Source organism: Dendronephthya gigantea, unplaced genomic scaffold (assembly GCF_004324835.1).
Source record: "Dendronephthya gigantea isolate DGI-Jeju-01 unplaced genomic scaffold, DenGig_1.0 000015F, whole genome shotgun sequence".
NCBI classification, from domain to species: Eukaryota; Metazoa; Cnidaria; class Anthozoa; order Malacalcyonacea; family Nephtheidae; genus Dendronephthya; species Dendronephthya gigantea.
The window spans coordinates 949262-963802 of NW_021163025.1; the positions used below are offsets into that span (position 1 = coordinate 949262).

Here is a 14541-nt window from a genome sequence, read left to right on the forward strand (position 1 = left end):
CTGTTGTAGGAAATAAAAGAGATCAAAGAGCAATTTAAAAAGCGTGAGTTTGTCATAAATCATCTCTAGGAGTGCAGTATTTATCGTCATTTAATATCGTCATTTTATCTTATATTCCAAATATCCTTAATTGGCAACTTTTTCCTCCAGAGTATGAAAAAAACCTGGATACGATGATAGAAAAGGAAACTGGGGGTGATTTGGAAAAGTTGTTAACTGAAATACTCAAGGTACATGTTTGTAAACACTAATTCTTCAGAGCATGTTATGTAAAACGTTTGATGCTCCCAATCGTCTGTATTTTCAACAAAAGTTGGTTCTTTCTTATCTCTTTCTAAACTTTTAATTATCATTAACTTACAGTGTGAACGAGACGAAAAGGATGTAATTTACCCCAATCAAGTGCAGAGAGATGCCGTTGATCTGTATGAAGTAAGTTTTCCAAGAAAACATATTGATAGGCCTTAAATGCTTTCAATACATTGCCTTAGGCATGTAGAATATATAATAGCATTGACGTTTTTCTTTTATTTTGTAGGCCGGCGAAAAGAAGACGGGCACGGATGAATCAAAGTTTGTTTACATTTTCAGCAAGAGAAGTTTCCCTCATTTGAAAATGATGTTTGAAGAATACCAAAAGGTATGCAAGCCTAACATTGTCCATCAAAATCTCTCGCACAGCACATTTTCGTGAAATTAAAAGATTGTGTGATTTATTGTACAGACTTCAGGAAAGACGATCGAGGAATCTTTGAAGAGCGAATTCACAGGAGACACGGAGACTGCGTTCATGACCATAGGTAAACAGTCAACTCAATGAATCGGATGTGACAAGAGTATGGGACTGGCATTAGATGCAGTATAATATACTTCTCAAACTTTCTGTTTAATCACAGTGTCTTACGTGAAAAATCCTCTGACCTCGCATGTGAGTGGACTGAAAGCGACGATTGAAGATGACAGAAAAATGTTCCGCCAACTTATAGTCGAACGTTCTGAGGTTGGTAATGCCTAAAAGGCCGATCAAATTCTTGAGATCTCTATATAAGAGTTCTTAAACAATCGGAATTTGGATGCATATGATATCAGAGGGCTCTCGCAGTGCGCATCTACACCATCTATGCAAAATGCAAAACAGAGTAACATATTTTTTTAAAGTGTTCTAATAGCAGTAATCTATTTCTGCATAGGTCGACATGGTTGAAATCAAAGATCTTTACAAAACAACATATGAAGTAACTTTAGCTGATGACATAAAGAAACATTACACGGGAGACACACAGAACATTTTGTTGGCTCTGATTAAAGGTTGGTATTTTGTAATGCATGGACGTCTCTTTCTCTTCGTCCGCCGGAATACTTGCAGCGGCGGAAATTGGTTCCCATACCCGACAATCAGATATATATTAAGCTGAATTTTTTTTGTATTTTCACTTTTTAGAATGGAATCCAGAAGTCGAGGTGATTATAGTTAACTAGTATTCATCGTTTTTCAATTAATCATTAGATAATTAAAAAACTTGAAACTTTTTAGTTAAAACATGAAAATTAGTTGCCTAAGATAAAAAGTTCACGGCGGGCGTGACTAAGATATATCCAGGACGCAAACATTCCTTACAGTGTCAAAAGCGAGTAATTAAATCATTTCTCTAATTATTTTACTATAGGACCCAGTGCTCCCTGCGCCGCCGCCAATCAAGTACAATGCGACAGTGATTGCCGCGCAAAACTTCAAAGCAGATGATGATGTTGATACCATAAAGAAATCTCTTGGTAGGTGCTTGTGTTTTGCTCTTTTCCATAGAAGATGGCATAAATAAACGAAAATAAATCATTTATCCCTATAATTTAGGGAGCAGCAAGAACTCTTTAATAACTCTTCTGAGCAGCCGAACTCTGGAACAACGAAAAGCAATCAGCGAGGTTTATCAGACGAAAGAAAATGACGTATGAACACATGCATTTACACTTCAACATTTATGTTGCAAGATCTTTTTATTTTTATATTTGTCTTAACAAGCAATATGCTTTCACGATAGAACCATGGTAATACTTTTCTTTTCTTCAGAAACTTCACGAAAAACTCAACAATGAATTTGACAAGGATTCAGAAGAACTCGTGTCGGTGCTGTTGCAGCCAAGTGAAACAGATGTCGAGAAATTGCATGGCGCCATGGAGGTAAATACTTAAAATGCCTGAAAATTACTTTCTATTTCTAAAATCATGATACAAATAAGTGACTCAAAGAGATTGTTGCATTATCTAAAGGAAAAAATATCTTTTAGGGTTTTGGTACCAAGGAAGATGTGCTTATCGACATTTTATGTCGACGTTCTCAACAGGTATGTTTAAGAGATGAATGCAAACTTATCCTGTGTAACCGTTTTCCTTCACAAAACTACAATTAGGAGGAAATACTTTTTGAATGAGAATGGATGACTGGTTCATATATAGATCCAACTGCAATTAATTGTTTAATTGACGAGATTTGATTAAGTAGTTAAACATACGAATACCTAACCTGCATTTGTTTATGATATAGGAAATAACATTGATCAAAGAACAATATAAAAAGCGTAAGTGCATTTCGTTAATGATAAATAATTATAAGATGAAATCAAAACAATGGGACACAAGTTTTCATCTGATATGCCAAATTTCTTTAATGTTAATTATGTCTTTCAGAGTATGAAAAAGACTTGGATACGATGATTGAGAAGGAGACTGGGGGCGATTTAGAAAAGTTGTTCATTGAAATACTCAAGGTGAATATTTTCCCCAAATGATATCTTTGTTAGTAACTTTCTTTTCCCTGACTTCTTTTTTCACTCATAACCAACATCTAGTGCGAACGAGACGAAAAAGATACCATTCACCCCAGACAAGTGGAAAGAGATGCAGTTGATTTGTTTGAAGTAAGTTGGGGATGAACTTACCTGCCTTTTGCTTGCAGAATACTTGATGGTCTTTACATTAAGCACGTTTGCTTTTTTGTAGGCCGGGGAAAAGAAATTGGGAACGGACGAAACAAAGTTTGTTCATATTTTCAGCAAGAGAAGTTTCCCTCATTTGAAAATGATGTTTGAAGAATACCACAAAGTATGAGATTTTGATACAATATTGCATTAATCCATTTTCGTGCATTATAAATTTACAAAAATAAACCGAAATGTTGCGTGATTTATTGTACAGACGTCAGGAAAGACGATCGAGAAAACTTTGAAGAGCGAATTCACAGGAGATACGGAGACTGCATTCATGGCCATAGGTAAACAGACAAATCATTGAATCACATGTTGTGAAAGTTTGAAACTCTATTTAGAAGCATAACATTTCCTACCGTTAAATTTTCTTTTTCATCGCAGTGTCTTACGTGAAAAATCCGCTGACCTCGCACGTGGGAAGACTGAAGGCGACGATCGAAGATGACAAGAAAATGTTCCGTCAACTTATAGTCGAACGTTCTGAGGTTGGTAGAATCGTAGAAGGCTTTCACATGTTGATATTTTTTCTAAATACCTTTTTTACACATGTTTTGCGTAGATTGACATGGTTGAAATCAAGGATCTTTACAAAACAACATATGAAGTAACTTTAGCTGATGACATCAAGAAACATTACACGGGAGATACACAGAACATTTTGTTGGCTCTGATTAAAGGTTGGTATCTTGTAATGCATGGACGTCTCTTTCTATTCGTCCGCCGGAGTATTAATCTTAGTAAAAAAATAGTATCTTCATACTACTCAGGAATCAGATGAAAACGCGTGCTTGAAATTTTTATTCTTCATTATTTAGAATGGGATCCTAAAGCAGAGGTAAATACCAAAATGTTCAACTGTCAACTAAAAAACTTTCAACTTTCAACTAAAAAACTTTCAACTTAGGAACTTTCAACTAAAAAAATTAACGTCAAAACACACTGCCCGAATACCTGTGATGAACAAATCAGTGCATTATACCCATATACCCCAACAGAAGTGAGCGTCTGTGTCAGATAGCGGTAAAGTAAAGCCATCTTGAAGATATTCTCTAAATTATGATGATTGTAACTTTATCAGGAACCAGTGCTTCGCGCGCCAACACCAATCAAGTACAACGCAACAGTGATTGCCGTACAGAACTTCAAAGTGGATGACGATGTTGACACCATTAAAACATCTCTTGGTAAGTGCTTGTGTTTTGCGAGTTCATCTCCAAGATTACTATGGTTTCAGTTTTGGGAACAGCACTGTGAATGTGCGCACCCCGTTGTTTAGTTTTTTTCCCTGGGCGATACATATAGACCTATAACCAAGACTCTAGTGGTGCTAAATCTTGGCTGATGTTACACCTCCAGAGCCCCTTTTAACCACATAATTCCTTCTCACCTTTACGGATTCATTTGCGTCACATTCTGTAGGCAACGATAAGAACGCTATCATCACAATCCTGACAACCAGGAGTAGAGATCAGCGGGAAGAGATTTGTGCAAAGTACGAGCAAAAACACAACGAGGTACAATATATTTACTTCATTTTGTAAGAAAGTAAGTTATTGTACAATCCATACCTTTTTGCATCTATGGACCATTTGAACACTCGGGTGGATGAATTATAATCTAATGAGAATATTTTGTAAATGTCTTAGTGAATGTGCAAGGAATGTGGCATCTTTTTTTAAACAGGATCTATGTCCACGTCTTACTGCGGAGTTAGGAGAGGATGTTAAGGATGCACTCTCATTACTGCTGAGACCATTGGCTATCAACTATGCAGCAATACTTTACGATGCAATGAAGGTACAGCAAAAAATAGTCCAGCCTCCGATTTACTCTTGTAAATAATCATGGTAAAAAAGAATGAAAAGCAAATTAATCAGTTACTTTCCTTCCCATGAAGAAGGAAACCTTTTCGACTGGTATCGCCTCAAAGATAGTTTGAACTTTAAGGATTTTTGTAGTTCACATATTACAAAGCGTTTGTGATTATTTAGGGTTTTGGCACAAGAGAAGAGTTGTTGATAACCGTTTTGTGTCGGCGTTCACCAGAGGTTTTTTGCCATTTATGTTTTTAAATAGAAATGAATTACCTATCTGAATAAGCATGTAAAGAAAACATCGTTTAATATTCTTCATAAGCAGCATCCGTTACGGCAGAAAACTGTTTCTTTAAGACGATATTTTCTGTTTTATCTCTCAGGAAATCCAAGAAATCAAAGCACAATACCAGAAGAGTAAGTAGGCTGTAAACAAACGAACTGTAATGAAAAGGGAGACAATGAATTATAGTTCACATGCATTTTTCTTATTGCTTGGTGAAAGGGAGGATCAATGTATTGCTATTTAAGCAGAAGCATTTTCGCATCGTGTTGACCTGAAGGACTAAAGTTATTGCAATAACCCTGTGGCTTTTTTAAGGTTACAGCAAAGATCTTGGTGGTGAGGTTGACGATGAGACAAGTGGCGATTTAAACAAGCTGCTGGTGGAATTGATTAAGGTACGTTAGAAAAGTTAAATAATTCGGAGTAACGGACGCGAGCCTCAAGAGTTTAATCAGGTTTTTGATGCATTATAGTGTGACAGAGAACCTGAATCAGCCGCATTTAACGCTCAAAAAGCTGTGGCCGATGCTGAGAATCTGTACAAGGTAAAACACCGCAAGATCAGTTCTTTTTAAGATGGCATTGAATGTAGCTAAATCATTTTTTAATATTTGAAGTTATACTTATACTTATTAGAAGATTCTATAAAGGATTGTACTGTAAAATCCTATGAAGTAGCGAGGTCTATAGAAAGGAGTAGTGTCTGCTATTACTGTCTGAAATCACATATGGCCTAGAATTTGGAAATGAGTCTGACTCTGACCTAACTAATTACGCTATGAAGAGAACCATCGTACTGAATATTTTCTGCTTACATGTTCTCAAAGCCCTGTTTTTAACACTTTGTGAACTAGCCCGGATAAAACACCCCCTCCATGCAACTGCATGCAATCTCACCATTTAGGCTGGAGAAAAGAGTTGGGGAACTGATGAATCTCAGTTCATCGAAATATTCACGAAGAGAAGCTTCACTCATTTGAGAGCTGTGTTTGAACATTACAAAAAGGTAGGTTCATAAAATTCCACTTTGGACCGTTAGACGGCGTATGATAATATAATCTGCTTACTATTATTTACATATAATTTCAAAGTACAAAATTCCTTATATAATTACCAAAATTTGTTTTCGAATAGATATCTGGAAACGATATTGTTAACGCGCTAAACAGCGAAATGGATGGTCATCTATTGGCTGCATTCCTTGCACTAGGTAAGCGTGCCTGTTGTCATGATTACGTATTGTACACCTGCTGAAAAGGGTCAGAAAGTTGGGAGTCTGAGCTCTTACAAGGGACTTTAATTGGAGTGAATGTTAACGAAATGATCCATAAAAGTTGATCCAGTCAACTCGCGTACAGCTGACTGGATTTTCATTTTGACATGACATGGTCGTGAAGGTTGATAAACATCGCATTTTTTCCGAATAAATATCATTCTTAGGTTGATATTTTTGTCAGTAAAATTCATCTCATCGCTACTTGTCTCCCATTTTAGTATCTTCAGCACGAAATCCTCCGACGTATTACGCAGGGTTGGCGAAGAAGATCGTCACAGAATCCCCGAAAGATTTTGTTCAACTGGTCGTTGAACGATGTGAGGTAGGTTGGGTGTTATCGATAATTATCATCAATAAGTATCATCATTATCGATAATTATCATCAATAAGTATCATCACTATCGATAATTATCATCAATAAGTATCATAATTATCGATAATTATCATCAATAAGTATCATCATTATCGATAATTATCATCAATAAATATCATAATTATCGATAATTATCATCAATAAGTATCATCATTATCGATAATTATCATCAATAAGTATCATCATTTTTAATTTTCAGTATAGTTTAAAATTTTATCGAGTAAGTGTATTTATATATTTGTTAGATCGATACGGTGGAGATTAAGGATATTTACTTAAGTGTGTATAAAAAGAAGTTGGCCGAGGATATTCTGGCGAATTTCACCGGAATTCTTCAAAGGATGCTGCTTGGGCTTTTAGACGGTACGTACGTCAAACTGCTTTCTAGCATCCAAAACTTCGTAAAAGTGAAACGTTTGGTAGCAAATGATTGCAGAGTGTAAAAATATCTCATTTATACAATTTTTTTCAAACGAGGATACCTTTAGTATTTCCCATCATAACCCAACCAAACTTTCCAACTTTAGAAATTTTCGAATGCTCTTTCCAGCTGAATATCTCAGAGCCGACAAATTTTCATAGTTAAGCACTTAGGTTAATATCGGCATGGTCTATTGCTTTAAAGCCCCGTTTACACCACATTCAATTTATTGGCACAGCACGGCTGAAATGGGTACCATGCCCAATTGATTAGTGCTGAGGCTACCAAAACACAGGCCTTGCACGGATGAAATGGGCACGGGTACCCATTTTAGCCATGCCGTAACAATAAATGCCATGCCGTAACAATAAATCCAGTGTAGTGTAAACGGGGTTTAAGAATAATTTTAATAAATGATGAAGTAATTCGTCGTCTAATTCAGACTTGCATTGCAATTTATTTTCCATATTTTATTAGACTACAATATATATTCCAAATTTGGCTTTTCAGTCAATTTGCCTGATCACATGCGGGAAACATATCACAGCAGAAGAACCGTGAATGCTATATCGAAAGTATTATTTCATGAAATTGTCCGCCTGTAATGCTTGTTCCATTGTTTGGTGATGGAGCATTAATAAATGTCACAGAGACGCCATCGAGAGTAACAAATGAAAACCCACTTGACCCATAGAATGATTTAGCTCCATTTATTTTGGCAGATAGTGTTACAACTTCATCTTTCTTCAGTGCAACTCGTTCATTTAACATTACATCAAAACCAGGAATACCGTCTTGATTCGTTTCAGAAGTAAACGTTCCAGTCACTTTGGAGTTTTTGACTTCAAAAGTGGCCTCATATTCACTCTTCTTCTCGTCTCCAAACAATCGAACACCCAGTAAAAATGCGTCTTTTTTGACAGAAAAACACAGACGATCCGGTTCGGTAGTATAGTTCCAACCATTACTTTCTGAACCTTTTGGAAATCTGGGAAACCTTGTGTTTGGTTTAGACCGTTTAGTAGTTCTATTCGGTAGCTTCCATTTTAGTTCAGGTGAATCAATTCCAAGAAATTTCTCATAAATTGGAACTAATTCTTCAGGAGATAGAATACCAGTTTTTGAAACATTCACTGCAAACTCCGCGTTGGTCATGGAAAAGAATCGAAAGTAATAGATTGCCTCGCCAATGATATTTCTTCGGTTCTCGCCTGTTGGTTTCAACTTCTTAAGCGAACATTGGAAATCGATCCATTTAAGAACAGCTTGAAACAAATTGATTTCCGGCACGTCTAGTACGTCTTGCTTCAATAACTTTGCCAAGGTCATTTGACTGATGTTATTGAAGCTGTCTGAGGTTACAACTTTGTCTGCGTTCGACTGGACAACCTTCCAACATTGAGCCTCAAATTCCTTCTCATCAAATCGAACCGCTTGCTCCAAAACGCTCAGCACATTTTCAGCATTTAAATTCTCTCCTAAGAAATCAACACATTTCTTACTGAGCGACGGCACGATGTATTTCTTTGCCAAATACAAAACTGCGACGACATTGTCTGAATCTAGTGTACATTCCTCTGTGTAGAGAAATCGCAGGAATTGCTCCAAGCTTCCTTTGTTTGTATCAGACAAATCAATCTGCGAATCTTTCACGGCCAAGCCACCATAAAACATAGCATGAAACACGGCACTACTTGTGCTCAAGACGTATTTATGAGCATAGAATATCTTGTCTGAACTCTCGCAGGTAAAGCTGATGTCGCTCATGTCTGGATTGTTGAACATGTGACGGTTTCTTTCTAAGATAGTGTCCTTTGTCGACTGCCAGTCTACTTTGAATTGAACGGAGGCCATTTTCAGAAATATTAGGTGTAGAATACGAACAGTAAGCAAGGATATTAGCTGTGATTCAATACGGAACAACAAAAATCATTGTGCAATTGTAATTGCGGAAGTGAAGTGAAGTTAAAACGAAACGAAATTTGATATTTTAGCATATATTTGAACTCTCATCAGTCTCGTGACTAGCAATTCAAATGGCCCGGTCGGCCTCTTTGAAAAAACCTTTAGGGAAAAGTATGAGATTTAGTAATTTATTATATTTGGTAATTCTAGTTTATTAATTCTACTAAATTCCGAAATCATTCTGTTTAGAACCTTGGGAAAAACTTGCTGAAGAAGCACCAAAGGTATTGCCTTGATTAAATTATACATTTAACAATCATAGCATGAACTCAGAGTTGAGCTGGTAGCCGTTGCAAACGTGGCTAAGCGGAGTTGGTTTTCAGCCAGATATGGCGAGAGCAAATGGTGTATTTGTTTTATAATATAGCCAGAGCTTTATATAATCATAATAAATGAGCAAACGGCTTTAATCAAATTCCTATCATAACGGATATCATGAGGGTTTTCAATACCCTCACTGTATATGGGCTGTGCAGCCTATCAGTATTTGTGGCTTATTATACCGAAGGTCCCAAAAACTTAGATTCCAAAAAACTGGCATACTGCATGGTCAACTGATGCTTTTTGTTTTTAATCACATTCCCTTTCAGCTTCAAATTGTCCATCGCATCTCACGTTTGTTTTCTATCTTTCTTTCTTTTATCAAGATGGAAAGCGAGCCTGTACAAGAACAACAGCAACCCAAGGAGCCAAAGATGAAAACCATTGAGAAGGTAATTACCTCAGAGAACTAACCCACTGTCATTTAGAAACGATTTGTCGAGGGTCGCCTTCCTCTTAACGCATTGGGACTTGCGGTGATGAATAAAAGTAAACCAAATTCAGAGACTGAAAAATAGCACTGAGCCATAAACTAGATTTTGTCCACGTCTGTGTCAAAGAAAAACGGTCGCTTTACTATTTTTTTTCTTTCAGTTTAAAATTGCTCTGATTTCTGTTTTGAATTTCAGCCTCTCTATCACGGCACGATAAAACCAGCCCCACCGTTCAACCCCAAGGAATATGCGGAGAAATTGAAGAAAGCAATGAAAGGCTTTGGTAAGGATTCACCCACACATGTTTGATCAGGGTCAGGGTATAGTGCTACGGTTGAGAGTCAAGGCTTGATCCTGATTACTTGTCATCAGATTTATCATAATTGTGGATACACTAAATATATCACCATATATTACAAAAAAAATAGTACCGGTTTATAGATTGGATGGTCCTCTATTTGGGCGAGGAAGTGAATAAGAGAACCATTACTACTAATGGAAAAATTTTTCTCGCTAGGAACTGACGAGAAGACCATCGTCCAAGTTTTATCATCAAGATCAAATGAACAACGACGAACAATTTACAACACTTATCAACAAGAGTTTAAAAAGGTTGCTCTTCCTCTCAATTACCTATACATATTTAAAGTAAATTATCGTATACATCTTTCTATCATTTTAAAGCTTTTGTTCATTTGAGTCTTTTGTGGTAAGATTGCAAATGCCATAAATGCCATATCTTTGCTAGTTGATAAACGTTTGTATTTTATCCATTTCTTCGTTACCAGGACTTGATTGAAGAGTTGAAATCAGAGTTAGGTGGCGACATGGAAAATCTCGTGGTAGCCATGATGTTACCAAGTGACGTGTTCCACGCCCGGGAACTGGACAAGGCGATGAAGGTGAGTATTGTAGAGTTGATAGAGCAGTAAATGCAAAAGAAAAGTATTCAAGTATACGATTGCCTACACTTCGAAAATGTTCGAGGACAACGGCAATGTGAAAATATCGCTGGCTATGGAGGTGATGGAGGTAGAAAAACAAGGCTTGAAGACGTATCACGTATTATTCTGCTATTGATTGATATCATTTCCCTGCTGTGCCGATATAATTCTTTTTCCCATAGGCCAGCATCTTAATCTCTCATACTGTCTGCAATAAATTCTGTTTGTCAAATATTTGTGTGAAAAATTGCACTTTAGGGTTTTGGTACAGACGAAGAAGCTCTGTGTGAGATAATCTGCGGTCAAACAAGCGAGGTATGGCTTTATTTATACAATCAATATTCCGTCTTTCTCATTAGTCAAGCGGACTGGTAATTAATAGTGATACAACAACGCCTCATGGGGCTGTTTCAAGGACGAGCCTTTGTTTACGAGCTAAAAACAGTCCCTTCACCTGTTCACCAGTGCCAATCTCCCAATAACCAGCCGTCTAACTTCGGAATGACCAATTAACAAAAAGGCCTATCTTTGCTCATAATTAAGTCATGTTGATTTATTCTTTTCAAGGGCTTGGAAGCGGTGGTGAATTGCTACAAAAGAGGTACGGCAGGCAGCCATAGTTGGACGTGCATCAATTTTAATTGAGGGTAGTGTCGCAGCTCCTCGCAAGAATGATTTTCATTGGCTGGACTTTACAATACATTTCTGTTTCAAGCAATAGCATAGCTTCGTTCTTTAGAAAGCATAGAAAAGCAATATCTAATTGGACGAAAGTTTCCGAGAGCTGCGACAATTTTATCCATATTTTCTCGCAACTATTCACGATCTCGCATTTCCAGTGATGGCAAATACTGATGCCTTGAAAGTAACAAGCTTTAGTCAACCTTTTTTCACAATATACGTAAAAACAGAATCACAGTAAAAAAAATTAGCAGTTTACCGTCTTTTAAAAGCTTTTTTCACTTAAGAAATGTGTTGAGAAATGTCTAGTATGAATCCAAACTGTATTTATGTATATTCGTTTGTCCCACAGAGAAAGGCAAGGACTTGAATGCGGCTATTGATGGTGAGACAAAGGACGACGTGCAACGCTTGCTTCTGGGATTGTTGCTGGTAAATATTTCTATGCTTCTTCGACTTCTTACCATTTACGAAACAATGGTACTGTTGATTTGTGGGTTATTTTCACAAGGCGTCGAGGGGTATACAAACTGCTGGATTTTGACTGTATTGAGTTGTTGATTTGTGGATGCTTCCAGACTGATGCCAGCATATGCATGTATTGCCACAGCTATAGTACATCATATCAACTAGGGATCTATATACAAAGATGGTTAATATGCTACATAGTTTAGTTTGCTTGTTTTAAATGTGATAAAAAATTTGCATCATTTTTCTTTTAGAGTGGACATTTGAATGCAACTGAAGTTGACATGAACGAAGTGGAAGAGGCTGCCTTAGATATTCAAAAGGTTGACATATAGTGTAGTTAGTCGAGAATATGCACGAATCGCGATAGATCGAAGGATCTAAAATAGTTAGGGAACTTTGGTCTTAGAACAAGACCCTCGGTCGAACATCTCGTCTCCGGAAGGCTGGGTAACATAGACCTTCAGATGTAAAAGACTTTTGTTTCTAATTCTCCAAGACGAAGAATGGGGTTTCTCTAAAATCATAGGATATATTTCGAAACGATAAACGATAAAGAAGCATGTTATTTTTCCACAATTTCTAGCCTTTCACAACCTCCCGTATAGCTACTAAAATATATCCAACTCTGTTATAGGCCCAAGGCAACAGATGGCAAGGTGAAAATGCAGTCATACAGAACCTCCTCAGAACAAAAAGCCGAGTCTTCATGTCGGAAGTCATCACAGAATTTCAAAAAGTAAGTCAGTAAATCAGTTCCATCATTTGGTTAACTATGAGCCCTTAGATTTACTCAGCGGTTTTGTTTCAATCTGGAATTGGATCAAAACGACATGAATCTAAATGGGCTGTGGACTGAAAAGAAATTGCATCGCCATCGCAAAATGCGGAGAAGCTTGGAACGCCATTTCATCGCATACTAATGATACTACAGACGGGAACACGAGATATGACGCAATTCTGGAAACCAATCCCAACACACAGCTTTCAATTCTAATGTAGCCTAAACATGTAATCTTAAACTTTGACTCACATTTCTTCTTCAACTTCAAAACAGATTACCAAATGTGACATTGTTAACGAGATTAATAAAAAAAAGTCTGGGACATACAAAGACTGTCTTCTCGCTGCAGGTAGAACTAACAGATGTTTATTATATTCCAACTTACACCATGAGTTTTTAGGTTTGCATGAATTGCTCGATTTTTACACCTCTCCTCTCCAATACCAATGAAGAGCAAAACATGGCGAGGCCGAATATCATCAGTAAAGCCCTGACAGCGCATGCGCCATCTACAGCAGATGTTAGTTTGGTTTCTTTTCGGTTTCTCATTTATACGTTGTCACTTTCTTCATTCCAGTTGAGTGTATTCGTGAGCCTCCCGTTTATTTTGCCAAACGACTGTATAACGCTTTGAATAAGATGAACGTCGACGACGACACTCTAATCCGATGCGTTGTCGGACGATCTGAGGTAAAGTGCTTCCGCTTAGACCATTTTAATACCCCGGTCAAATATACCATGTTTCGATTATATACTATATTCTCGTTTATCTTCAACCTCAAAGGTACCATATTCTGGTATATTCGACCATAGTCGAGTATATCATTTCCCGGTATATTCGACCATGGTCGAGTATATCATATTCCAGTATATTCGACCATGGTCCGGTATACCATATTCCGGTCGAAGACCGAATATACCATTTTTCGGTACTACTAGTTCGACCTTGGTCGAATATACCATATTTTGTTATATTCGACCATGGTCGAGTATACCATTTACCATATTTCAGAGTATTCGTCCATCCCAAGTCTCAATCCCGCCCTTTGCCCTAAATATACTCGTCAAGACTTAGGCTAGAAGTCGAAATTAAGTTGCTTCATTTTGAAGAAAGTCCCGTTTCTTTACAACTAGGTCGACCTCCTGGAAATAAAGCAAGCGTTTCAAGCGCTCTTCTCTGTGTCACTACAGGAAATAGTGAAGAAAAAATGTCGTGGCGATTATGAAACATTACTGATTGCCTTAATCGATGGGAACTGAACCTTCTAGCTTTGTGTGTTGAAATATGTTTTACTAAACGAGTTTATTTTTATTATAGTGATTTAAAGCATTCAGATATCAACTCCCACGCGTACATCTTGGTGCGAGGCTGCAAGCGCTTTAGGACTTCTAGGTTTTTGAGTTTTGGTTGCAGCTCGCTTCTCTGCATTAAGAAATGCTACTTCGAAAGTTCTTCCAATCAGTGGCACTACATTCTACATGATTTAGTATCGTCATTACGAATAGAAATATTTAAATGTGAATATTTTCGAATCACGTTCAAATATGCTCAGTTTCGCGTTATGCCAAACATATATATTTCTGTTACTTGATAGGTCGTGAAAGACATATTGTAACTTGAGTGTTGAAAGGTCGTCAAAAACATATTTCAGATCAAATATGATTTTTCAATCGTAATTCTGACGACTGATATTCTCATTACTAAATCACGAAGTTGGAAGGTCTGACCGTCTGACATCAATAAGTCATGTTGGAAAATGACAAGCAATAATATTTTTGGGAGTTTTTA

General features: G+C 37.1%; 2 protein-coding genes across 3 annotated transcripts in view; one reads left to right on the forward strand and one right to left on the reverse strand.

The window, feature by feature from the left end:
• LOC114520254 overlaps positions 1-14330 on the forward strand; it is a 65884-nt gene extending 51554 nt beyond the window's left edge. The window contains exons 136-179 of one of the 2 annotated variants that reach the window (XM_028540486.1): positions 10-43; positions 151-230; positions 364-432; positions 539-640; positions 725-800; positions 897-1000; positions 1191-1308; positions 1442-1461; positions 1668-1773; positions 1853-1947; positions 2069-2179; positions 2287-2343; positions 2544-2577; positions 2687-2766; positions 2848-2916; positions 2999-3100; positions 3194-3269; positions 3367-3470; positions 3545-3662; positions 3801-3820; positions 4064-4169; positions 4405-4499; positions 4669-4782; positions 4977-5033; positions 5183-5216; positions 5401-5480; positions 5559-5630; positions 5990-6091; positions 6220-6295; positions 6580-6683; positions 6980-7097; positions 9310-9344; positions 9768-9833; positions 10071-10158; positions 10393-10487; positions 10664-10777; positions 11078-11134; positions 11387-11420; positions 11853-11932; positions 12223-12291; positions 12606-12707; positions 13026-13101; positions 13330-13442; positions 13887-14330. In XM_028540486.1, the coding sequence (XP_028396287.1) occupies positions 10-43; positions 151-230; positions 364-432; positions 539-640; positions 725-800; positions 897-1000; positions 1191-1308; positions 1442-1461; positions 1668-1773; positions 1853-1947; positions 2069-2179; positions 2287-2343; positions 2544-2577; positions 2687-2766; positions 2848-2916; positions 2999-3100; positions 3194-3269; positions 3367-3470; positions 3545-3662; positions 3801-3820; positions 4064-4169; positions 4405-4499; positions 4669-4782; positions 4977-5033; positions 5183-5216; positions 5401-5480; positions 5559-5630; positions 5990-6091; positions 6220-6295; positions 6580-6683; positions 6980-7097; positions 9310-9344; positions 9768-9833; positions 10071-10158; positions 10393-10487; positions 10664-10777; positions 11078-11134; positions 11387-11420; positions 11853-11932; positions 12223-12291; positions 12606-12707; positions 13026-13101; positions 13330-13442; positions 13887-14012 (3588 nt within the window). In that variant the 3' untranslated portion in view covers positions 14013-14330. The remainder of the gene's footprint in view (positions 1-9; positions 44-150; positions 231-363; positions 433-538; positions 641-724; positions 801-896; positions 1001-1190; positions 1309-1441; positions 1462-1667; positions 1774-1852; positions 1948-2068; positions 2180-2286; positions 2344-2543; positions 2578-2686; positions 2767-2847; positions 2917-2998; positions 3101-3193; positions 3270-3366; positions 3471-3544; positions 3663-3800; positions 3821-4063; positions 4170-4404; positions 4500-4668; positions 4783-4976; positions 5034-5182; positions 5217-5400; positions 5481-5558; positions 5631-5989; positions 6092-6219; positions 6296-6579; positions 6684-6979; positions 7098-9309; positions 9345-9767; positions 9834-10070; positions 10159-10392; positions 10488-10663; positions 10778-11077; positions 11135-11386; positions 11421-11852; positions 11933-12222; positions 12292-12605; positions 12708-13025; positions 13102-13329; positions 13443-13886) is intronic. The other variant, XM_028540487.1, reaches the window with a different exon arrangement.
• On the reverse strand, positions 7542-9106 carry LOC114520255 (BTB/POZ domain-containing protein 6-B-like). The gene has a single exon (XM_028540488.1). The coding sequence runs from the start codon at positions 9007-9009 to the stop codon at positions 7720-7722; it is 1290 nt and encodes a 429-aa protein (XP_028396289.1). The 5' UTR covers positions 9010-9106; the 3' UTR covers positions 7542-7719.
• Positions 14331-14541: the final 211 nt, after the last annotated feature.

What these genes read in the sequence shown, in the direction of transcription:
- LOC114520255 (XM_028540488.1), bottom strand. Translation starts at nt 9,009, where the DNA reads ATGGCCTCCGTTCAATTCAAAGTAGACTGGCAGTCGACAAAGGACACT.